This window comes from Astyanax mexicanus, chromosome 12, assembly GCF_023375975.1.
Source record: "Astyanax mexicanus isolate ESR-SI-001 chromosome 12, AstMex3_surface, whole genome shotgun sequence".
Classification (NCBI taxonomy): Eukaryota; Metazoa; Chordata; class Actinopteri; order Characiformes; family Acestrorhamphidae; genus Astyanax; species Astyanax mexicanus.
In genome coordinates, this window is record NC_064419.1 from 4,630,242 (window position 1) to 4,655,527 (window position 25,286).

The 25,286-nt window shown below is 38.2% G+C and overlaps 1 protein-coding gene across 4 annotated transcripts in view; it reads right to left on the reverse strand.

The window, feature by feature from the left end:
• Nucleotides 1–945: 945 nt before the first annotated feature.
• Nucleotides 946–25,286, reverse strand: part of cdk16 (cyclin-dependent kinase 16) — a 57,350-nt gene continuing 33,009 nt past the window's right edge. For 2 of the 4 annotated variants that reach the window (XM_022670886.2, XM_022670884.2), the window contains 8 exons: nt 24,517–24,637; nt 22,769–22,866; nt 22,345–22,450; nt 21,363–21,405; nt 19,587–19,677; nt 16,331–16,408; nt 14,076–14,114; nt 946–10,403 (listed from right to left, as the gene is read on the reverse strand). In XM_022670886.2, the coding sequence (XP_022526607.1) occupies nt 10,366–10,403; nt 14,076–14,114; nt 16,331–16,408; nt 19,587–19,677; nt 21,363–21,405; nt 22,345–22,450; nt 22,769–22,866; nt 24,517–24,637 (614 nt within the window). In that variant the 3' untranslated portion in view covers nt 946–10,365. The remainder of the gene's footprint in view (nt 10,404–14,075; nt 14,115–16,330; nt 16,409–19,586; nt 19,678–21,362; nt 21,406–22,344; nt 22,451–22,768; nt 22,867–24,516; nt 24,638–25,286) is intronic. The other 2 variants (XR_007441427.1, XM_049486000.1) reach the window with 2 other exon arrangements.

Consider the following 25,286-nt stretch of genomic DNA (forward strand, 5'->3'; position numbering starts at 1 on the left):
AAGAGAAAATAGAAAAAGGAAAAAAGGAAGAAAGGGAGAACAACCTAACTTTTAAGTTTCAAAATTCAACAAAAACGGCCAATTTAATGAAAAAAAAAAAAAAAATATATATATATATATATATATATATATATATATATATATATATATATATATATATATACAACCATTTAATATAAATTGAATATAATTTTCCCTCATATAAACAATACACAGTACTCTAATAGTAACCTAGCTGTTATCCATAGCTTTTATTCTTGCTCATATCTATGTATTTCAATGCTATAAAATAAAATCAAATTCTAATTGTATTCTTTTTATAAGAGCCACACCTCTAGGTGGAGACTGCACATGGAGACTGTTCGACTTTTGTCCTCACCCCCAACCTGAAAAAATGAAAAACATATATTCTGTAAACAATATACTGAAAATATATTATATTATAAATATTTTGGAAAAAAAAGAGAAAGTGTATATTTAAATAAAGTAATAAAAGGAAAATGATTTTTTTTGTATATTAAAAAAAATTAAGCAGATTTACCACACTATCTACTGCAACATTTACACAATTAAAATCTGTTCATTGGCCACATTTGGCCCCAGGGCCAGACTTTGATCAGCTCTGCTGCAAGATATAGCACATTGTCAGAACCACACTACAGCACATATATAAGGAATACTATTATACTAAATCTATTATGTTATATATTACACACTCAAAAAAAAGTTACCGCAAATAATATAATAAGTTCATAATGGGATGCAGAATTTTGAATGAGATACAATACGGAGCAGCCAATCAAAACAGAGACATACATTATTCATAATTCAAGGCAGAGTAACTAAAACAGCCTATCTAATCTTAAGCCTTTTTAGTGATTTGTGAGTTTTAGTGAGTTGTGAAAGTGTACTGTTCTCTGATCAATAAACAAGCACAAACAGGAGGCATTTTAATAATAATCCTCAGAAAGGAACATCTCTTTATTGAACTCTATATATTCCTCTTTAAATACAATGAATAAACAGAATTGTACAACATTTATTGAAGATATCTCTTTAACATATCTGGATTATTATAAATATGTGTTGTTCTCTTCATAACAGCAGTGTGCTGAAGTGAAACTGGCTTTATTTGAATAGAAACACCAAAGCAAAGTAAAATATCAGCATTTTGGTTATCCTGGAAGATTCAGACGGACCCATGCAAGGTTTTTATATCACTTTGGTATTGAGACCGATAATAAAAGCTAAAGGCAGTCAACAAACCCAAGCTGCTGCACGAAACACACTGAGGCGCAAATGTTTATATTGCAGTCATCTCAGGAATGAGTTATAATCATTTCTATTAATAAACACGGCAGAGTAATTATCAAACTAGTGGACGTCGTTTAGAGGATGAGCTAAAAACAGTGTCTGTGGAGATTAAAGTTTAAAAGGAGGACGGACAGTAAAATGATGAGATGTTTTAAATATACGCTCTACTTTATAAGAAACACTTAAGATAAAAGCTCTTAAAAACTGTTCAGAATGAGTCTGGCAGGTATTTGTTGTATATATTAATAATATATTATAATAACAGTAAATACACTTGTTATTATATTACAAATTGATGCTGCTGCCGCACCTTGTCTTAAGTGTTTAATGAGAGGATTGCAATTAAAGAAAAGAATAGAGTCAGAATAGAAATGAACAACCTGACGGGCAAAAGTCATGGGACACAACTTAACATAAATTTCCTAACCAATGACATGATGTGGCATGTCAGGCTTTTATATTGGTGTAAACCCTTTGTAACACCTTTATTTTTAAAAGTGCATAATGTAGATTAAAAGACTCTTTTTTGATTAAACTATTAATCGATAAGCCATTGGTTATTAATATTTAGCACCTGTATTTTATGATCAGTTATCCCAGACAATTATTCAACACATTTCAGATCACACTATATGTCCAAATGTCTGTGGACACCATTTGTAGTTTGGCTCGTCTAATTCCAAAGAATAGTGCAGCCAATACAAGACCACTTAAAATGATGAGTTTCTTTGATTTTACCAAATTAAAAACATCTGGAATTTAATCAAGAGGCAGATGGATTATCACAAGCCATCAAACCACCAAACTGAACTGCTTGGATTTTTGCACCAGGAGTAAAGCAGCATAAAGTTATCCAAAAGCAGTGTGTAAGACTGGTGGAGGAGATCATGATGCCAAGATGCATGAAAACTGTGATTATTAACCAGGGTAATTCCACCAAATATTGATTTTTGATCTCTTAAAACTTTATGAATATGAACTTCTATTCTTTGCATTATTTGAGGTCTGAAAGCTCTGCATCTATTTCAGTCATTTCTCATTTTCTGTAAATAAAAGTGACAATATTTTTATTTGGAATTTGGGAGAAATGTTGCCTGTAGTTTGTAGAATAAAACAATGTTCATTTTACTCAAACATAAACCTATAAATAGCAAAATCAGAGAAACTTTCCCAGAGGTGTATTAAGAAGATATTATATATCTTCACAAAAAGAAAATGTTTAAAAAATGGCTATGCACTTATGTACATTTCCAATATTTAAATTTCCATTTTTTTTACAGCATCTGTCACTAATTGATGTTCATTACCATATTACATAAAGTGGCAAATTCTTTTACTGTAGTTTGTAGGTGCAGACATCTGTTGATCTTTATCCATTTCTCTGTGGCTTTTATACTTTTATACTGTTCAAATTAATATCAGAACTATATCATATCAAACGAAATTAAGAAAAAACTGATACTGATTTTTGGTCTGAATCATCCAGCCATAGCTTTAGATACAGGGACCCTTATTAAAAGACACTGGCTGTAGTAACTGATCATAAGCTACAGTTGCAATATATAAGGGCTGTAGACTATATTTTCCTTTTAATAGAAAATCTAATTTTCACCTTTAAAATAATGCTGTGAAGCCCAAGACTAGGCTTAATCTTAATCATTAAACCATAATCTCAGATTTAAGGTTGAAAAATGATGTGAATATCCCTTTATTCTCTGCAAAGGCAAGCTGAATGTAAGCTGTGTGAGTGGAAGGAAGCTCAGTTGCTCATTAATAAGCAATAATTGATGGCTCATGATTGAGTTAATGTTGCTCAAATAAAGTTAAATAAATGTCTTCCAAATATGCAAATGAAGCAAGAGTTAACCCTGTACAAAATCATGAACTCAGTGTAACAGGTGAGTAAACTGCAGGTGTGAATCTGTACATTCAGTTCTGAGATGCTGATCTGTAAAAACCGAAGCCATAAATAAATCAAGGAAAAAATAAACAAAACAACAAACGTCGAGTTTGGGCCAAAAATTGTATTGCCTGAAAACACAATTCACATTTTTTTTGTTCCTCCTGCACAACTGTCATTAAAACAGGCCCAGGACGAGCCCGTGGGGGTCCGCGCTGATCCGACTGGACGTCCCGGAGAAAAAGGGTCCTTCAAAAGTGCGGTCGGGTCGATGTGTGTGGAGATAACAGTCAGCCATGATTCTGCATCAGTCAGTCCTTCAGAATGTTGAACGTTGGGATGAACTGCAATACAGTTTTACCTTTTTAACAAAGCTCTAAACCAAACACACACTCACTCTTACCCACACACACACTCTCGCTCTTACACACACATACATACACACTTTACTTTGGTGGAAGGATGGACTATTGTGACAGCAAGAACACAAAGTCAATGTTAAATATAACAAACGGGATTCAGAATTCCACATTAAACATTTCTCATTTTTAGAGGTGGGACCAGGGCTGGAGAGACTGGGACTGGACTGAGATTTGGAAAAAGGACTGGGAGTTGAATGTTGTACTGGGCTGTGAGAGTAGGAGTTGATTGGACTGAGATTTGGAAATAAAACTGGGAGTTAGAGTCTAGGTATTGGGGAAAGGTCTAGGAGTTGGGGATACTACTGGGTGTTGGGGATAGGACTGGGAGTTGAGGATAAGACTGGGAGTTGGGTATAGGACTGGGAGTTAAGGGTCTAGTAGTTAGGGATAGGACTGGGATTTGGGGATAGGACTGGAAGTTTAGGATGGGACTGGGATTTGGGGATAGGACTGGAAGTTTAGGATGGGACTGGGATTTGGGGATAGGACTGGAAGTTTAGGATGGGACTGGGATTTGGGGATAGGACTGGAAGTTGAGGGTAGGGTGGGAGTTAGATATAGGACTTGGTAGAAGATTGGGGTTGGGAATTGGATTGGGCTAATATTTGGCATAGCAATTGGGGATGGGACTGGTACTGGTAGTAGTACTTAAGGTGAAGGAATTTTGAGAATTTTCCTGGTTTAACATAGCCCTGCAACTCTGAATGGCTTGTTAATTGCTGAATAACTTGAATCAGGTGAGATTGGAGCAGAAAAAAACACTAAATTTGCAGGATTGATAAACACTAAACTATGGGTTTGGATAGATAGACAAAACTGGGACTTGGGGTGTTTCTAATAGTGGGACTGGGGATGGGACCACTGTGGGAGTGATGCATCTACACATGGTGACTGTCCACAGCTGCAAAAATGAGCAGAATCCTCTTTAAAAATGGAGATAAATCAGGAGACACGGGCTGACCACTGTACAGCAGCCTAACAAATCTATAAAGAAGTGTAATGAGCCTTAACTGTGGCTATAGCTTTACTTCAAACTTCTATGGTATTGTAAATGTACACATGTATACACCAGTGGACACATCACCACATCCCGCACTCATTTACCCAGACTAACACACACTCTCACACACACACACACACACACACACACATACAGACTTAAAGGAAAGTTAAAAGATGTGTTCATAAAAACGGCTCTGAATTAAGAGGGACCAACTCTCGACTCTTTACAACACACTGAAAATAAACTAAAAAAAAGAATGAATATTAAAAATAATAATACTGATTACGTTGCATTAAAATGCCCCTTTAAAAAGGCTTTAAACATAAAAAAATAAACCCACACTGACAACTGTCTGGCGGTTTGTTATTACTGGCTCAGAACGCGCCTCCATGTAGGGAACTGGATTTCAGCAATACTTCTAATAAAACCTCACAGATTATTATTGGGCTCCATAAGAAGGCAGTAAAAAACAGCCTTCTAAAATGACACACAGTCTAATAAGCTTTAATTAACCACACAACAAATCTGACTGGAATCTCGCAGTTTCATCACAAACATGCAAATCCACGGGGCTCAATCTTGGAGAGGGTTCCGGTACAAATCCTACGGTTATTGCGCAGTTTTAACAGTTATTGCAGAAATTTCGACAGGGTGTGGAATTCTCATCAGCATTAAAGCCGCTTCTAGCCCTTCCACTGAACCCACACTGCAGACGGAAGCTTTTAAACTGGAAGAGCCGCTTTTTCACGGCCTGCAGAATCAAAGACACCAGAAAATAATCCATCAGCACCACGTACTGCATTTACACCACGTCTGCTATCGGCCTAACCAGACTTTCCTCATTAAAAAAAATGAGAACACGGTAACATTAATAATAATAATGATCAAAAAAAAGAAAACAAAAACATCATATTCATATTTAGTTTTAAAAATGACACAAAAACAGCTGACCGTTCCTCTCATTGCACTGACCAGTCCACTGCTCTGATCTGTGAACAAAAAAAATAAAATAAATAAAGTCTAAGGCTATTTACAAATGTACCTCAGTCTTCCACTTCATTAGACACACCATGCACATTATTAACACTACCCTCAGAGAGTCTATTCCCTATTCCCATCTCATACACACACACATTCACACACACACTCACACTTAGCCATACTCATATATAAATAATCTCAGAGGGGCAGGAGGAGGGGGTACAATATTAACTGCAATTAACTTAAATTCTTTGATCACTTCTATTTGAGGAAAAAAAAAAAAAGAATGAAAATAAGAAACAGCATTATAATTTATTGTAGTAAACAGAAACGCCCTAAAGGGAAATTCCACCAATTTTCCAAGATTTCTGCTTTTAAAAACAGTTAGAATTTGAAAAAAATAGCTTATTGTATTTTCTTATTCTGAAGATCGTATATTGACTTTGTTAAACACACAGGATTACATTTCTTTTATGTTTTATTTTAAAGAGTATTTGTCCATTTTCCATCCAATTTCAGTGTCTGAATAATATTATCAAGTAAAAGTTAATTATATGAGCCAGACTCATCAACTCAAATAGTGGACCCACCTCCCTTTTGTTCCATGATCAAGGGTGTCTCAGACTGCCTTCATTGAGTTTACAGAGCAGAAACAGAGCAGATTTTTCTCCTGAATTGTCCAGTAAGTGTAATGTTTCAACTGGTGTGCTGATGGGCTGTTAATTCCCAAGTGTAACACCGCCTTCTTACAATATTAAATATATTACGAAATTAAAAAAATGTGCCAATATTCGCATAAATATTAGCACAAATCCTCCGATACGCGAGTCAGACTCTTTTTGAACATTGTCGAGTAGCATCACAGCGCTAACGCTCAGAGAAAAGCGCAGCGACTCTGTTCTGATACATCAGCTCACAGACGCAGCCTTGTGCTGATCGACATCACCCTAGGAGTGACGAGGGGAAAGAGCGCCATCTACTGTACCCACCCAGAGAGAGCCAGGCCAATTGTGCTCTCTCGGGGCTCCAGCAGCTGATGGCAAGCTACATCATTGGCATTCTAACCAGTCGAATCCGGACCACTCTGCCCATGCTTTTCTACGATCATTAGTTTAGAGTGTAAATAGTTAATACAGTTAATAAGCATTTGACACCCAATATACTGTAAATAACTTGCAGAGACATGTGAACATTGGTGAAATCAGCCTTTAAAGGGACAGTTAACACAGCTAACAGAGAGAACAGCATAATCTGATAGGCTCCACCCACTGTTAATATGATACACTGCATTCTGGATGTGTAAGGGTGTGTAGCATTGCATTCAGTGTTGTGAGGGGCAGAACAAAAATTATATTTAGTTAAAATATTTTATCAAGTTATTGCAATATTGGCTTTTTCCAATACTGATATTGCAGAAGACTGCTGTTTGCAAATGAGCCCTCACAATAACCAATGACAGTGCACTGTGAGTATTCTGACCAATCACAGTTTCTAATGGCTTTTTTTTTTTAGGGAGTGTGTTGATTAATAAAATGAAGAATTTAGTGTTCATTTAGAGCAAAAATAAAACATTAAAAAAACAAATAAAACAAATTACACTGCTCACAATAATGCAGACTGGACTTTTCCAAGGTCAAACAGGCCTGAGTGACCAGTCTGTCCCTCTGTACAGCATAAGGGGGGCTACAGCCGGCTGCTGTAAATGCTAACAAATACTCATCTGATCTGTATAATCCAACTCCAACAGATTTCCACACACATATGCAGGCCTGTGATGGTAACGGAATCCTCTTAACGTAGATAACCAAGTAGAAAATAATCAAACATAAGTAAATGGTTAAACTGGGGCTGTGAGGGATATTTTTATCCATTGCTTTGCTTTTATTTATTTATTTATTTATTTATTATTAATCTTTTGCCATAAGGCATATTGCGATGTCCCTAATACTAAAGTGGGTGCAGGACCAGATCAAGGGGATGTCAGTCATGTCAGATGAAGCTTAATCTCACCAAATAAAGAAATATGATTAACACAGTTCAGTGTTGTGGGCTAAAGTTGTAGTTACAGTGGGCGGATTCACAGACAGGGGTAGAGTTTATTGTATTTTTCACACTATAATGTGCACCTAAAATACTTTAATTTGCTCAAAAATCGTGAGTGCGCCTTATAAACGAACTCTACCAGTCAGGTATTAAGAAGCAGTAAAGCCACTCTGCTGAAGTACAGAGTTATAGAGGAGTTTCAGTGAAGTTTCTTGAGCAACAAGACTCAAGACTGGGGAAGTATTAGCATTAGCCGCTAACTGTGCTAAGTGCTGCCTTTTTCACTGTTCAGAGCTCAGTATTATTTATTGCCCTGTAGCCTGCTGCTAACCCAGGCTAGCACAGCGGGAGCAGTAAAAGCATTAGCCGCTAACCGCGCTAGCTCCTTTGCCGTTCAGAGGTGAGTATATTGGACTGTAGTCTGCGAATTTACCATGTTAAAACAAGCTAAGTCGCACAAAGCGCTAGTTAATATAGCCCTGGCTTACCAAAACACTCAGGGTTCCTCAGTGTAGCGCTGTCAGGCAGTGATTAGCCGCTAACCGCAGCTAGCCTTAGTGGAAATCTGTAAATCTTAGGTTACTGTAAATAAACAGAAGCGCTTTACTCACCCAAATAACCTTTTTTTTTTGGAAAAAATATGTATAGATATTTTTTTTCTTTAAGAATTAGTTTTATTTGATTAGCTTAGCTTTACAGGTCTCGCCACACACCCCTGATCCTTATGTGTCGCATAATCCGGTGCACTTTATGTATAAAAATAGACCAGAAAATAAACGTTCGCTGATAGCGGGTCTTATAATCCGGTACGCCTTATAGTGCGAAAAATAGTAGATCATAGTACACTATATTTTCCTTTAAATGGAAAATACCAATTCAAAACTAGGCTAATTTCATGCAAGATGCATGAAAACTGTGATTAAAAACAAGGATTATTGCACCAATATGAACTAGTTTTCTTTGCATTATTTGAGGTCTGAAAACTTTTTTGTTATTTCTCATTTTCTGCAAATAAATTCTCTAATTGACTATTTTAATTTCAGAATTTGGGACAAATTTTGTCTGTATAATGTTTCTTTTACTTAAACATATATCTATAAATAGCAAAATCAGAGAATCTGATTCAGAAACTGCAGTGGTCTCTTAATTTTTTTAAAGAGCTGTATATCTTGATGGCCTAAAGAGACTGTTTGTCTGAAGTACAGGTGTACAGGAGATGAGAACACGATTTGGAACACAATTTCTTCAGCATTTTCTACTGCGACTGTGTTGTTGCACTGAAGATGATTTTGTGACAGTGTTTTGTGAAATCACATACACAATTTTCGGATTTTGGATAGAGCTGTGGCTGTGGAAAATGTTCCAAAAACATTTTAAAGTACAGTTGAGTAGTGTGGAGCAGTGTGATGGTGTGAGGTTTGGAACACAGCCTATTTCTATATGTACTGTTAGCATAACAGTATTTGGTACTCGGTTATCCATCACCAGGCACAAGCCTACACACATGAGTGGGTCTTATATCCTGAGCTATACACTAACCAACTGGTTCAACAATCACACACACACACACACACACACACTTATACTCCAGTCACTCACTGCAAAACACACCAAAGCCTCAAAGCCAGAGCGAGCGCCCCCTACAGGCAGAAAAATACAGGGATAACCGCACACCATTACAGCCTGCTAGAGCTACACCCGGACCCAACATATCTACAATTATTCTCGCTCTAAAAGAGTTTATACACAAGATACACAGTTCAAAAGCCATTTTTCTTCTGAAAAATGAGCCGCCAGGATATTAATATAATAATATAATAATACTGCTTGGTAAATTCAGTAAATTCAGAGAGTATGACAGGGCTCAGGAAGTGGAAGCTCAATGATTTCATGGTGAATCTCAGTTAAGGAGGGGAAAATCTTTGGTGAAACTATTTTGTCTATGTTGTGATTGTGTTGTGGTGTGGTTGTGTTGTGTAATTCTGTGAGATCAGAGGGACGGACAAAAAGAGCGACAGAAAAAAGGGATGAGCTGGAGAGGAAGACTCAGATGAAGGCTCTTGCACCTTCATTCACTTGGCTTTAAACCTGTTCTACATTCGTTGTGAATCCAGGGATGATTCCGATTGTGTTTTTTTTTTTACCGTTCATGTCATGATAAGTTGGTCTTTATGGAAGGATTAAAAAAATTATATTGCAAAAATATTCACTTATTATTTAAATCAGACCCCTAAAGCTAGAGCACGCCAGCAAAACCACACTCAGAGCAAACGGCATGTCAGCAGGCGACTGAACGTGACTGCTCGCGGCGTTTATAGTGTTAAAACTGACAGAACGGAGTGGGAGGAGAGTACGACTGTAACATGTACAGGCAAAAAGGGAGTGCATAATCATTTGACACAAACAGAACATATAAATACATACAAACAAACAAACAAACAAAAAAATGATCCTCAGTCTTCCCTTGTAAACATCTATTTACCCCCCTCCCCCTTTCTAAAGACACAATGCCACATGACAGAAATTACTCAAAAAAAAAAATGAAAAATGAAAAACAGGGATCCCTTCATCTTCAACATCATGATAGTCATCGTTATCACATAAAAACGTCTCTCTCCGTTCGTCCTCCTCTTATTTCCTCCTTCTTTCATTCGTTCACTCTTCATCTTCAGCCTCTTCCTCCTCCTCCTCCATCGAACCGATCAGAAGAGCAGGCTCTGCCGCTGAGATATGCTGTTGACTGAGAGAAAAGAAAGAGAGAAAGAAAGATAAGTATTTACAGTATTTAGTAAAAAAGAGGCAAGACAAGGGTTACCAGTTTAAAACACTTAAAATACAGTTTTTATGACCATCAAAAGGAATGTCTGAGGATAGAGGTGGAGGGAAGTCAGCATGACAGGAGAAAAGTAACCATGCGACACAGAGTCGCACACACACACAGACACACATACAGACAGACAGACAACACACAAGTATCCATATTAAAACATTTATGCCCAACATTAGTGTAGCCATCCCCTAACCGTTTTTTATAGAAGGTTATTTCTGATTAGCTTTAATAAATAAATGAATAAATAAATAAATAAAAATAATCTGCCATATGGACATGCAAAGCAAAAACTCTGCTCCTTTTTTTACCTAAACTATTGGCTCCATTGCTTTTAGAGAACCTGGACAAATACTGACGAAATTAACAGCCATATTAGTGTACAATTCTGATATATTACAGAACATACTCTTTCCTCGGTCCACATGCTTCTCTCACTTTCATTAACAGCTCTGTATCTTTCAACCCCAGTAAAAAACGCAGTAACGCAGGTAAGCATGTCCTTTAATGGTGGCTGAAAGTGTTAATTACACTTCTTAACTGCAGGGGGAGCCTAAGAGCAAGAAATACCAATTCTAAAACTATGATGCTTTAATAATTACACACAGTACTTCAAATTATTTAGTTTAGCAAGTCCATTTAAAACAAAGAGACACACACACACACACACATCGTGTGTGTGCTCTCTGACACAGGGCTGACAAATCTGCAGTATTTACGCAGGAGCTTCAGCACTAAAGGGCACATTAACAACACCCCTCTGCCCTCCGAAATCTCACGAGGGCATCACACACACACCAAGCAGCCCAATGAGCCACACACTCTCCCTCACCCCCACCCTCACCGCTTACCCTCCACTGCCTGGAACCTTGTGTGACGTCAGCGCCACCCAGACCAGAACCAGGGCAGAAGGGCTCAGTCAGAGCAGCAGCCGTCAAACAGCTTGACCATAAACATGCTGAGATCTGTCACACACAGCGTCCACGACCCACACAATACACCACAATAACTACACGCACACACAAGCTATTGGTCAGAGCAGTCTGGGGCGGAGCTAGAAAGTAAACACAGAAACAACTGTGTTGTGGCGGCTCCAGCACACTTGACTCAGCTCCTGAGGGCTGAATAATTAGCTGATGAGCTGGATGTGGGGTGAGAGCAGAAGAAACAGTGTTTGATGATTAGCAGATGAGTGGTGCTGAGTGTACTACAGCAGGGAAAACACTGAAGTGTGCTGGGCAGCAGGGCCAGCACTGTGACAATCAACCACAGCTAGCGCTTCCATCAGCCTGGAACATGAGAGAGAACTCACTGACCAAACCCCTATTTTGTCTGTGTGAAACATACGTGCGCCACTGGCCGATTAAAACCATGACAACAGTCAACAGTCAGAGTCCATTGCTATAGGTGCCCCATGTGCGCTGTATGTGCCCGGCGCCGAACAACACCCGCTCGTTAAACACACACACACACACACACACACACACACACACACACACACACACACACACACACACACACAGAGACAAATGCAGAGTGCAAACCCAACTTTTAACTCAACAATAAACAGAATAAAAAAAAAATAAAAAAAAACATTGCTGTTCCCTTAAATGAGCTGCTGATACACTTCCACAGCGTGAACGAGCAGGTCAGTATTCTCCCTTGAGACATACAAAAGCGCCGCACTGTTAAGAAAGAGCTCACCTGACTCTTAAAGGGAATGGCAAGTGGAACACTGATTGGTTTATTTCACGTTACATCCAAAATTAACCACATCCATGATTAATTAAGAGAATTAGTTCATGCCTTTTCGAGCCGCAAGGGGTATTTTTCTTTTCACCCTCACAATACTAAAGACACACCGTCTCACACACACCCTAAATTAAGCTGAGTGATACGCAATTGACCAGTGAGCTATAGATCGTTAAAATAGGTCCCCAACACACACAGACACACACACACACACAAACACAAAGAAACACACACACACACACACACACACACACACACACACACACACACACACAGAAACCTTATTGACAGGGAAAACACTACACATAGAAGGGAACACAGGAGGGATTTCAGCCAATTAAACAAATTACCACCGAAATGAGTATGACAGCTTCCTGTCTGTGTGTGTGTGTGTGTGTCTCCTGCTGTCTAGACCTGTCTAGCAAAGAGCTGTTTGTGTGTCATCCAGCAGGGCCACAACACCACCAGGAGTGTTCAGGACTGTGTGTGTGTCAGTTTGAATTGACTATTTTTGTTGATTCTGTACATGGCGTGTGTGTGTGTGTGTGTGTGTTTACTTTGTGAGTTTGAGTTCATGGATCATGACAGCAGTGTTTTAATGGTTTCTTCCTTCTCAGTTTAACAACTTTAAATCAGCACTTTCTGTTGAGTTCAGACTAAAACCAGGAAAACCAAACTCAAACTGAAGCTGGATAATTATGATAATTTATGTATGTATTCATGCACCACAAACAGGAGTAATAATGTACTCAACAGGAGCAAGATTTTTAAAAATCTGTTTATAAGAAAATTTTTTTTAAGAATGTACAGGCGGAGGAGCCAATTAAATGGAAAAAAGGCAATCATTGGACCAACAGAAATGCTTCAAAATTATTATAATCCACATTTTAGAAACACTACGGTTTATTTTTTATTCTAGCTTTCTTACTTACATAATTGTTAATGATGTACATTTTATTCTTCGCATCATTATTATTAGTTTATTATTATTTTACTTATTCACTTATGACTACTTAATCTGTCTACTTTAAATTTTTTTACTTTATTTATGCTTGATTATAATGTAATTAGTTGAACTGTTTGTATGTTTTAAAATTATTTTAATGAACACATTCTCTTCTAATTAATTTTAGATGCTTTGTTTTTTTTTTTGTTTTTTTTTACCATTTACTTTTGCTGTAAGCTTCTTCATGCAATCCTCCTTTTAGTTAAAATGAAAATAATGTAAAATATTTATTTTTATTTTATTTAAATGCTGGCCAGAGTTTAAATTACCCTCAATGTATTTCTTACAAAAAAAATAAAAAAGTTAATTGAGATGACTATAAAAAATATATATATATATATTACACAGTATACATGTACACCAATCAGCCGTAACATTAAAAACACTGACAGACTGAATTGGCTGCCCACTGCTTTGGGCATGTGTGCTCACTCTCCAGCAGTGTAGGTTCTGCATTAAATGCAGAAGACGAATTCCAAACTGCGCAAGACAAAAATAGTACTTGAGTTTAACTGATGCAGTTTGTGTACACTGGGTGCTGTTTATTAGTTAAGACTGTCTCAAGTCTTGTTAAATCAATTTCTGATCCATGCAGTCACCCAGTCTTTCGAAAGTTCTGATGATTCCCATCAAATTCAATACGACAGCATATTACACCACACTGCCGACCTGAAAAAGTCACATCATGGCTGTGGAATGTGGTACGGTATTTTTGTTTAATCACTGTAAACAGGAGTAAATGTGGACATCAGGGAAGGGTACAGGGACAGAAGGCAGTGATGGAGCTTCTTGCCTCTGGCTAGGAGCAGAAGGGTAATTGTATGTACCTAAGGTGTGCCGGAACCTTAGGCATCTTTGCAAAAGCTCTGGAACACAACAGTGCAGCAGATTTAACATTGAACATGGAAAACGTTACCAAACCAAGCAGAATGACGAAGCAGTTTGACTCCAAAAGCATCTAAATAAACAACGCAGTTTAAAGAGGAGAACATTCCCTCTGAGAGATGAAGGAGATGAGCAAGATGGACTGATAAAGAGAGTGATAGAAAGAGTGAGCAAAAGGGAAAATGAGGGAAATGCTGAAATCTATGGCTGAGAGAGGTTATACAGGGCTGAATGAGGTTAATAATGGATGTTTAAAGTTCTCCTGAGGACATCTGAAGCTCCTCAATTAGCCTGAGGTCAAATTAACCACAACATTAGGAAACATCAATGGCAGCAGTAAAAGTACCGTATTTTAAGGACCTTTTTATATAAGGTGCACTAAAAATACTTACATTTTACCAAAAATCAACAGTGCGACTTTTACATTTTCTACCAGTCAGGTATTAAGGAGCTGTAAATCCACTGAACGCTAAAGTACAGAGTTATACAGGAGTTTTCGTGAAGTTTCTCCAGCACTAAGGCTGGAGCAGTATTACCATTAACCACTAACCAAAGCGCTAGCTCTTTCTTCGTTCAGAGGCGAGTATATTGGACTGTAGCCTGCATGTTTATGAATGAAAAAAAAGCTACACGGGACGAACCGCTAGCTAATATCGCCCTGGCTTACGAAAACACTCGGGGTTCCTCTATGTAGTGCTGTCGGGAGGGGTTTACTAGTGCTAACCACCGCTAACGTTGCTGCTTGCTGCACTGTTAAAAATATAAAAAATCTAAGTTTACTTTAAATAAACAGAAGCGCTTTACTCACCCAAATAAACAGTTTTCAGTAGAGAAATTTGTGTAGATTACTGTGAGACACCCTTATTCCTTACTATTGTCGCTTAAAATGCGCCTTATAGTGCATAAAATACAGCAAATTAGAGTTTTGTATTAATTTCTGTCTAAAATTTTATTAAGTGCAGACTCTAAACTTTCTCTTACAAACATAAGTACTCATACCAGTGCACTCAGAGGAAAGCGCTGGATACCCAGCTCTTAATATAACAGCCAACAGAGGCCTGTACCAGCCAGCATCATAATGGTAGTGATGTGGAGAGAGGTAGTGCCACCTACTGTACCCACCCAGAGAGAACATGGCTAATTGTGCTCTCTCGGACTTCGGCTGCTGATAGGGAAACAGTATGACCAAGGATTTGAACTGACAATCCTTGGGCCTCTCGATAAAGAATATATTTAAAACATAATTGGTGAATTAACTGATATGATTGCTAGATTTAAAGGGAAACTAGTGGTTTTAGATAGTAAATGGAATAGCTATTCTTCATTATCACTGTAAAGAAGACCCACACACACAGAAAAACCCTCAACTTTTTAAAACATTTTGTTTAATAAATCAGAATTTTGAAATATTGAAGGAATTCCCCTTTATTTTTATTGAGCATCATTAAAATAATAACAAACCATCAGTTTACTATCGTCAGCCCAACTGCTGATGCAGGAGAACACCGCAGTGAAAAAGAGAGAAAGAGAGAGAGGGAAAGAGAGAGAGAGAGAGAGGGGATGTACAGTACAGCACAATGACAAATCTCCACTAGGGAGAGGGAAGAGGACGTGAGCGGAATAAGGACGAGTGAATTCAGTAGGAGAGATAATGAGTTTGCCTGCCAGTCACTGAACACAGAGTGGACGGAGTGGACGTAGTGGACGGTGGAATGCCTGAGCACATCAATAGATTGCTTTACTTACTAGAATTCTACTATAATATATGCGCATTATTCATATTTCTTATTCATCTTCAGTGAGAAATCAGTGACTGATTTGCACGAGGGAGATATTTAATACTCAGCTAATGTTCTGCAGTAAGAACGTACTAAATACTTACACATCATCTAAAGCACCAGAGCATTTAACAGAACATGACATTATTAATGCACGCTGTTCAGATGTAGAACATCTTAATTACAGAAGACACTGGACCTTATCTTTATCAGTATAGTGCTGAGTACTGACAAGAACTTTGCAATACCGTACGTCTCTCAATATGGGGTCTGATATTCAAAGTGTCACGATATTATGTGATGACATTTTTCTATATATTTAAAATGATATATTTCCATAGATTTAATCAATATTTAAAAAAAATCCTAATTTTATAAAATACACCAGGACTGCAACATCTAATCAACTGTGTTCTTACCGGAGTCCGATAGGGAGGCCGTCCTCATGCTTGTCTCCTTCTCCAGCTGAATGTTTTGAAGTGCAAATATGGACGTAGCTGCGGACGAGAGCATTATATATATAACTTATTAAACTTACAATTATGACTTATTAAAAATAAATCCATATATCCTAAAAAAGCTTTAGAAATCACTTTTTTTTTATTTAAGTTAGAAATCACAGTTTATTCAAAATTCAAGGAACAAACAAAATTACTCTAATTACTTGTGATTAACTGCAAAAAATAAAATATATTAAAGTTTGATTGACTACACACATAAATCGATTTACCATTATTAATAGCATACAAAAGTGCTGTTAATCTTGATGAGTAAATGAACAGGGTTAGAGGTCAGTTGTGTATGTGGAATATCTATCTTGCCATTTATCTATCTATTTATCTATCTATTTAGCCATTCATTCATTCATTTATCCATCCATCCATCCAAATGCGATTGTTCGTGATTAACTGCATGCAATAAATGTGATTAATCATATCATTTCTGAACAAAAGAATGTGACTAGTCATGACTAACTGTATGAAAATGTTATTAACTGCACTAATATGACAAATAAATAACCAAATAAACAAATGTGATTTATCACAATTAACTACAGATGACTCAAATAATGACTCACAATCACATTATTTGCATCATTTGACAGGACTGGCGCTTCCATATAAATGAACAATTGCGAATACAGTCTGTAAAAATTAAATATAATATAGATACAGGTATACAAATAAATGGGCTATACAGCTACAAATTATCACAAAATATACACACACATCTTTATTATTCAAATGTATTCATCTATTCTGTCTTTCATTCATTTACTCATTAATTCATTCTATCACTGTGCTTTTGCTCCACCCCTGTTCTCAAACTCTACTAAAGGCCACGCAGGTTTATCCTCAGACTGAATCCCACTGTCAGGGTTCAGTCCTGCGTTACAGAGGCTCTTTTCAGCACAGGCCTAAGCTTAGCATGTGCTCGCGCGTGTGCGTCTATCTGGAAAAGCGATCAAAGATGAGAAACAGGATGAAAGAGCTGCAGGGAGCTGAGAGAGGCTGGAGAGGTGCAGGCTGAGCAGCTCCTGTACGCAGGAGTAACGACTGCAACACATCAAACTGCATTACAGAGGCAGGAAACACAGCGCGCTACGCTGCCTGCTGACCTCCAGCCAGAACGCAATACGAGAAAACCACCAATATTATTTCACGACAAATCTCTTATCATTCACTAACTACCTTCAACCTTATATGAATACAGAACGCACCCTTCTATTTTTTATTGATTGTGTTTTTATTGTTGTATTCTTGTTTCTCTCTTTTTTGTCGGTTTTTGCTGTTTTGCTCTCTTCCCACTGAGTAACAGCACTACTTTTAATTTAAAACAAAAAATCTTTACAGAAGACTCTACAGAAGACAATCCCATTTTTGCAGATTTGCTTGCCTCCTCAGTCTCACAGCGCTCTCTGAAATCATCAGCACAGAATTTATTGGTCATTCCTAGGGTTCGTTCGAAGCTCAAAGGTGATCGTGCATTTTTAGTGTATGCCCCAAGACTTTGGAATAGTCTGCCACCCACTATTCGCCAAGCTACCTCTGTCTCAGTTTTTAAATCAGGTTTAAAAAATCACTTATACACTTATGCTTATGATTAGTGAGTTAGTGTGGTAATTGAGAGCTCGATTTATCCTATATTTATTGTTGTGCATTTAAGTTTATTTGTATTTTGGCACTTTTTATTTATTTTATTTCTGTTTTATGTTGGATTACTTATTTTACTCGAAATTCTCCATTTTTTCCCCGCTATGCATACATTCTTTAAAATAAAACTTAAACTGTCCTTTAATTTGAAAAGTTGTTAAATAAAAGCAGTGAAAAGTAAATAATGCTACACAAGAGTGAACACTGCTGCCCACTGAACTGACATTATAACGCTGGCAGCCTCCTCCAAACAGCCCACACAAGATCTGTGCTGTGGGTTAAAGTTTATTTAGCAGTTTTATGCTGGATTTTTGTCAAAACTCCATTTTGGTAAATAAATAATATTTGTGTGATTTTAACAAGCAAAGAATTTGTTCAGTTAAAGCTGAAATGATACATTTTGGTGCTGTTCTTTCTCCAGAGTTTTATATATCTGCAAGCATCTGAATAGTCCTTCAAATGTAACAATGGTTTAAACTCATATTGCTACAAGTCAGTAAAAAAATATTTACACATTTCTTTGCATTTTATTGTTCGTAGATACAGAAATAATCAGCATAATCCCATACTTCTTCTTCTGATTTTGAATGGATAACAATAGCCTGCCTCAACTTCCTATAATTATAAGTCTGAATAAAAGACTGAAACAACTTAAAGCTCCACTAGGTAGGATTGAGATTTTGTGATCGCGGGCTCCCCCTACAGTTGTAGAGTGTAATAAATGTTTCAGGATTACACGGATTAGTTTCTCTTTCTCGTTTTCTGGCTTTCACAGACATATTCGGTCTCTTTCCAGCTTCTGCCAGAGTGTCTATGTTAGTTTTATGAAGAATTAATCAGTAGTCCTTGTAGAACTGTTAGAACTAAAGGTCGGAAAGCAGGTCGCAGTTCTCGCGAGCGTTGGACGCGGCCGCCTCGGAAAACTTACAGAGTCTGGTTTGAGCTCAGAGGAGCTCCGGCACAGACACGAGAGCACCGCTATTCCTCCTATTACACCTCAATGCAGCGCTGCAGAGAGTTTCAAGCTGTAATTTTACTTCTTTAAAAAGATAAAAAAAAATCAAGGAAATCCTACCTAGTGCTGCTTTAAAAGTGCCTTCACACTGCAAACAAACCAAGCCATGCATGTTCTTTTGGTCCATACCAGTTATGAATATGAGAAAAGTGTGTTTCGAAAGTGTGTGAAAGTGTGTGTGCAGTTACTCTTCCATGAAATCTCCATAGTACTGCAGGATCAGCAGTAGGGAGTTTTATTCTTGAACACACTTGGAGAAGCACTAATAATCTGCATGCTGTACCGGACTGTTTTAAATCACTAACATATGGGTCCCCCTAATCATTCTGAGCTCCATATGGAAATTTACTGCATTAAAAATATGTGTGAGAGTGTGTGAGTGTTTATGTGTGTGTTTGTGTGTGCGTGTGATTGCTTATGTGTGTTCACACTCTGTCTGGCAGTGCTGACTCTCCCTGTCTCTCCTGAATAGTTTAAATGTGTGTGTGTGTGTGTGTGTGTACGTACTGTCAGGCAGTGTGAGAACTCTCTCTCCCAGGCAGTGGAAGTACGAGTGTCTCATTGCTTCTTCTGCAGAGATGCGCTTCTTTCCTTCAAACTGAAACAAGAACAGACACAAGTTAACACACACACACACACACACACACACACACACACACACACACACACACACTCTCTCTCTCTCTCTCTCTAGGCTAAAGTGACCTTTTTACACCTGAAAGTAGAGCTGGGCGATATGGCCCAAAAAAAATCTGATTTTCGATTTAAATCTATTTTTTTCCCCAACTAAAATCTCCTGAAAGTCGCTAGAAGTCGCCAAATGGTGCCATTGCCTAATTTGCATAATACATGTTTTTGAAGCTGTAAAGGATTAACCTTGTGAGAGAGAAAAAAGTAAGTAAAAAACACTCTAAATATGTTGGAAATTATACAAATGAACTCCAACAAATTAACAACTTCTGTTGCTTTTTAAATTGGCAGCCACGTCTAATAATAACTAAATATTTTTACGTAAATTACATAAATGTGTTCTGCGCGTGGGAGAGAGGGGTGCGGGGCTAAGCTCAGGGGAGCGTCGGTGGTGAAAATTAAAACTCAGAGAAAATCGATTTTCATAAAAAACACATCGTCCTTAACTGTAAATTCGAATTAATCGATAAAATCGATTAATCGCCCAGCTCTACCTGAAAGTCAGGTTTGGATCATTGTGGATCATTGTTTACTTGGACAGTTTCTCCCTCTGTTTGGTTTGGTTTGGTTTCATACAGGCACAAACCTAAACACACCAAAATGAGCACCCATAAACCATGCAAACACATTGTCTCCTCTGATTGGTCAGAGCTGTCTGGCACATGAGCAAGAAAGTAAATATAGTGAGAAGATTCTGTGTTCAAGCGTGCATATCTGAGCAGTTTGAAGCTGCTTTAAACACTTAATGGCTGCAAGCAGAGAATGCAGCACAGACCACGCATGTGAACAGCATGGAGCAGCAGAGACAGTTTTTGTTCATAGCTGTGGTAATTAGCCATTATCTGGCTAATATATCAGTTTAAATAGGAAACCAAAGTAAATCCATAGTAAATCAACACTGCCCAGTGAAGATGTTTATTATTAACTGCTAGTATTTATCATTAAACACACAGAGCCTGTGTGCTGCACAAACACTGACCTTTACATTACACAGCCACTTATCACAGCAGCGGTTCAGAGATAAGCCAGTGTTTGAAATCAGGTCTGTGTTAACAGTGCTGTACTACAAAAAAACCCTTTTCAAAAGTCATTGTACACCATACTGCAGTAGTAGAAAACTACTGGAGCAGATGAACAAGCACCCGATGTCAGGGGGTATAGAGCCCCCAGCATGGAGCTGTGAAGCTCAGGAACTGTGGTCTCTGAAATGATGGTGTTGTACTTAATAATTTGTCAGATTTAGAAAGTCATGGTCTTAAAATAATTTAAAAGTAACTCATAAAATGTATGGATATTTCCATATTTTAGTCTGTTGGCAAATATGTACAGCTCTGGAAAAGATGTATGAAAACTGTGATAAAAAAAAAACAGGGTTATTCCACCAAATATTGATTTCTGAACTCTTAAAACTTTATGAATATGAACTTGTTTTCTTTGCATTATTTGAGGTCTGAAAGCTCTGCATCTTTTTTGTTATTTCATCCATTTCTCATTTTCTAAAAATAAATGCTCTAAATGACAATATATGTTTATATAAATGAACATGACAGTCCTGAGTTTTATCTGTAGAGCAGTGCAGGATATATTTCATACCTGAAGCAGTTTGGACAGCAGGTCCACACCATCATTATCCAGCCTATAGGAGAGAAAGACCAAGAACACTGAATCAGAGCAGTGGTATTTCACAAAGCAAGATTTACTAATACATGCACACTTGTGTATGTAACAAAAGCTTGTCTTAGGGGTTAATTTCAGTACTTTTCACACTATAAGGCTCACCGGATTATAAGGCGTATTATGTGAGACTAGTAAGGAACAGGGGTGTCGCCATGCTTTCCTTCTAATTTACCATTTCGTCACCCAAAATTAACAACAGCAAAAAACATCCAGCACATTTTTTTTAACTGATTAACTGCCACCTCATTATTTTGAGATACTAAGTGATTATTTTAAGATACTAAGTCATTATTCTGAGTTTGCAAGTGTGTTATTTTACAAAAATACTATCACAAAATCATGAGATAGTATCTCAAAATAATCACTTACTACGTCAAAATAATGCAACAGCAGTTTGAATTAATCATTTTAAAAATGTGTTTTTATTACTATTATTATTTTTGGTAATTAAAAAAATAAATAATAAAAAAATCTGGATGTTAATCTACACAGATTTCTTTCCAGAAAAAAAAGTTTTAGTTTTTTTTTGGTTGAGTAAAGCATTTACGTTTATTTACAGTAAGCTTAAATTTCCAGTTTGCACTAAGGCTGGGTGCGGCAGCATTAGCATTAGCAGCTAATAGCTAGTGCTAGACGCCCACCAGTGCTACACTAAGGAACCCTGAGTGTTCTGGTAAGACAGGGTGATATTAGCTAGCGGTTTTCCTCACATAGCTTGTTTATAACACAGTAAACACCCAGACTACTGGCAGATATACTCACAGGTCCATGCTCAACACTGAACAAAATTAAATCCTCCTCTTATTGGACAGTGATTAGAAGAACGAAATATAAATGTTATGGAATATTCCAGTGCTGGAGCTACAGAAAGTGAAGCAGTGTGTTTGTGAAGTTTTACCGGGGAGTGTGGTTGTGTAGACAGTCAGCGCGGTACCGGGGATAGTTATAGGAGATGAATTCCTCGTTGGAGGTTATTCCAGGCCAGGTTTCCTCTGTAGGCGTGCCTGTGTGAAGCAGCGGGAGGGGTTATAAATACCACACACACACACACAGACACACACACACACACACACACACACACACACACACACACACACACACACACACATTGATGCATTGAGAGAGAGAAAGAGATTGAAAGAAAATTGTCTGATCCAGTGCCAAAAATCAGCAGAGTGAGAGGTGGAGAGTGAAAGATGAGGGAGGAGGAAGATGAGGAAAAGAGAGAGAGAGGGAGGAAAAAAAAAGAAAAGAGAGAGAGACACAGAGACAGAATGTAATTTAGAGAGAGAGAGAGAGAGAGAGAGAGAGAGATGCAGTACCTAGCAGTTTGAAGATAAAGTGCAGCTCCTCCTCCACTGTTGACCCTGGAAACAGCGGTCGACCCGTAGCCATCTCATAGAAGATGCAGCCAACCCCCCTACGGACATGTACACACACACATTTATTAAGTAGATTCTGACTCTGTACATTTAGTTCTAGAACTGAAATCATACAAATAACCCAATAGGCTAGGAGTGATTTTCATCTCTTGGATGCATCTTGATTGGGGCATGGACAATTCAAAAATATATTCACAAATGCCACAAATCGATTTAGACCTGCCACCATGTAGATACGCACTTTGTTTAGCTGATTTAAATCTGATTAGCACGAGCGCTAATCTAGCAAGCTACCCATGGAGCCACCTGCTACTTTCATCCACGCTTCATTTTCCTCCAAACTGTCGAAACGGTGTTGCTGGGCTAAAAACTCTCAGCCTCTCTCTTTTTCTCTCACACACACATAACGGATGGCACGTTTCCTCTTTTTAAGGTAGGTTAGAACAGTGTTTCTCAACCAGGGTGCCGCGGCACCCTGGGGTGCCGTCTGGCTTCATCGGGGGTGCCGTCAAAATATTGCGCCTCACGTGCATATTTCCTTTCCAGAGTCAGCTCGTGTCGGGGTTTGTCCCAATTCACAGGCAGCATACTTCGAAGGATGCGACCCACAGAGGCGGTGTATTACTGCGCAGCTGTGACGCAATCTGTCTTCGAATACAGCCTCCCCCACGCGATGCACGCGCTATTTTATTTCATATTCCGCCAGCAACACCCCTCGTTCTCACCTGAAGTACTGCGCCAGCACCCCCCCCCGTTCTCACCTGAAGTACTGCGCCAGCACCCAACCCCCCCCCCCCCGTTCTCACCTGAAGTACTGCGCTAGCACCCCCTCCCCCCCGTTCTCACCTGAAGTACTGCGCCAGCACCCCCCCTCCCCCCCCCCGTTCTCACCTGAAGTACTGCGCCAGCACCCAACCCCCCCCCCCCCCCCCCCCCGTTCTCACCTGAAGTACTGCGCCAGCACCACCCCCGCCACCCCCCCCCCCGTAAACAGGGGTGCCTTGACATCTCGCATATACTTAAAGGGTGTCGTGATAGAAAAAAGGTTGAGAAACGCTGGGTTAGAACATGGAGCCACACTTTATTCAGTCTTTTTTCTTCATTAAAGCTCCTAGTCAAACTCAGTAACTCAGCTCATCACAATTTTATCATTTAAAGAGGATTAAAACTGCTCTGAGATATTATAATACAGTAAAAAAAAAAAAAAACTTTGTTACATACTTCTCTCTTACATAATACTTTATTCATACACAAATTAAACACTGCCCAGCCACAACATTATAATCGCCTTTTTGTTTCTGCTTTTCTTGTAGCTTGTTTTAATATTACCCTAACAACATTAATCCTAGATTTTTGTACTAATCATCAGATTAATTGAAATACATTGTTTTTTTTGTTTGTTTACAGAAATAGAAATAGTGTTAAAGAGCCTATTAAAATAGTGGAATTCATTATGAATCATTACAGATACATTACTTTCCTTTACTAAAAGTATAAAGTAGTTGAGCAATGAGGAAAAAAAATCCTATATAGAAGAAAAATATGCATCAAGATGAATGATCAAAAGTCGTTTTATAATTTCATCACAGACTTTGTATTTCGAACTGTAATTGAACCAAATCAGAAGGTGCCTAGAGATTCCCACCCCTACATAAGACCACAGTCCAATCGGATGGCTCCTAACTTACCACATGTCGATCTGGGTTGAATAGTCTGTGCTTCCCAGTAGGATGTCCGGGGGGCGGTACCAGAGAGTGACCACCTCATTAGAGTAGGTCTTGGTAGGAATTGACTTGGCTCGAGCCAAACCTAAAAAAAAAAACAACCCAAAAATATATATAAAATAAAATAAAATATATTAATAAGATATTTTCTGCTGTCAGTCCCGGATTCACAATGAACTGAGTGACCTTCAGTTCTGAGGAGCGAAACCTCTGCATACACCAGATTCCCCTACTCACCTAACACACCAGACTGAATACAGGAGGATCCTGTTAATTAGTAAAACAGCAGTAGCAGTAATAGAGTGTGTGTGTGTGTGTGTGTGTGTGTGTGTGTGTACATAGCTAACAGCACAGCAGCTTCAGTCTCAAGAGTGTGAAAAAGCATGAGATGCTGCTTTAAAAAAAAACGTTGTTTGTTTGGAGATATTTAATGCAGAAATGCTAAACTTGTATTGTGCGTTTTCTGGGGTGTCCACACAGTTTTAATAGTAACCAGCAATTTTAGTAGCTAACTAAGTTACGTAAAGCTAAGCTAAGTAACCAAAACTGTAAATAAAAACAGATTTCTCTCCTGAAAACGGTTTATTTGGGTAAGTAAAGCGCTTCCGTTTATTTGCAGTAAGCTTAGGTTCCTGAATTTTTCCAGCACTAAGGCTGGAGCATTAGCTGCTAACTGTTAGCGGGTAATGCTAATGCTGCTCCAGCAGTGCTAGTCGGGGTTGGGAGCAGGCTAC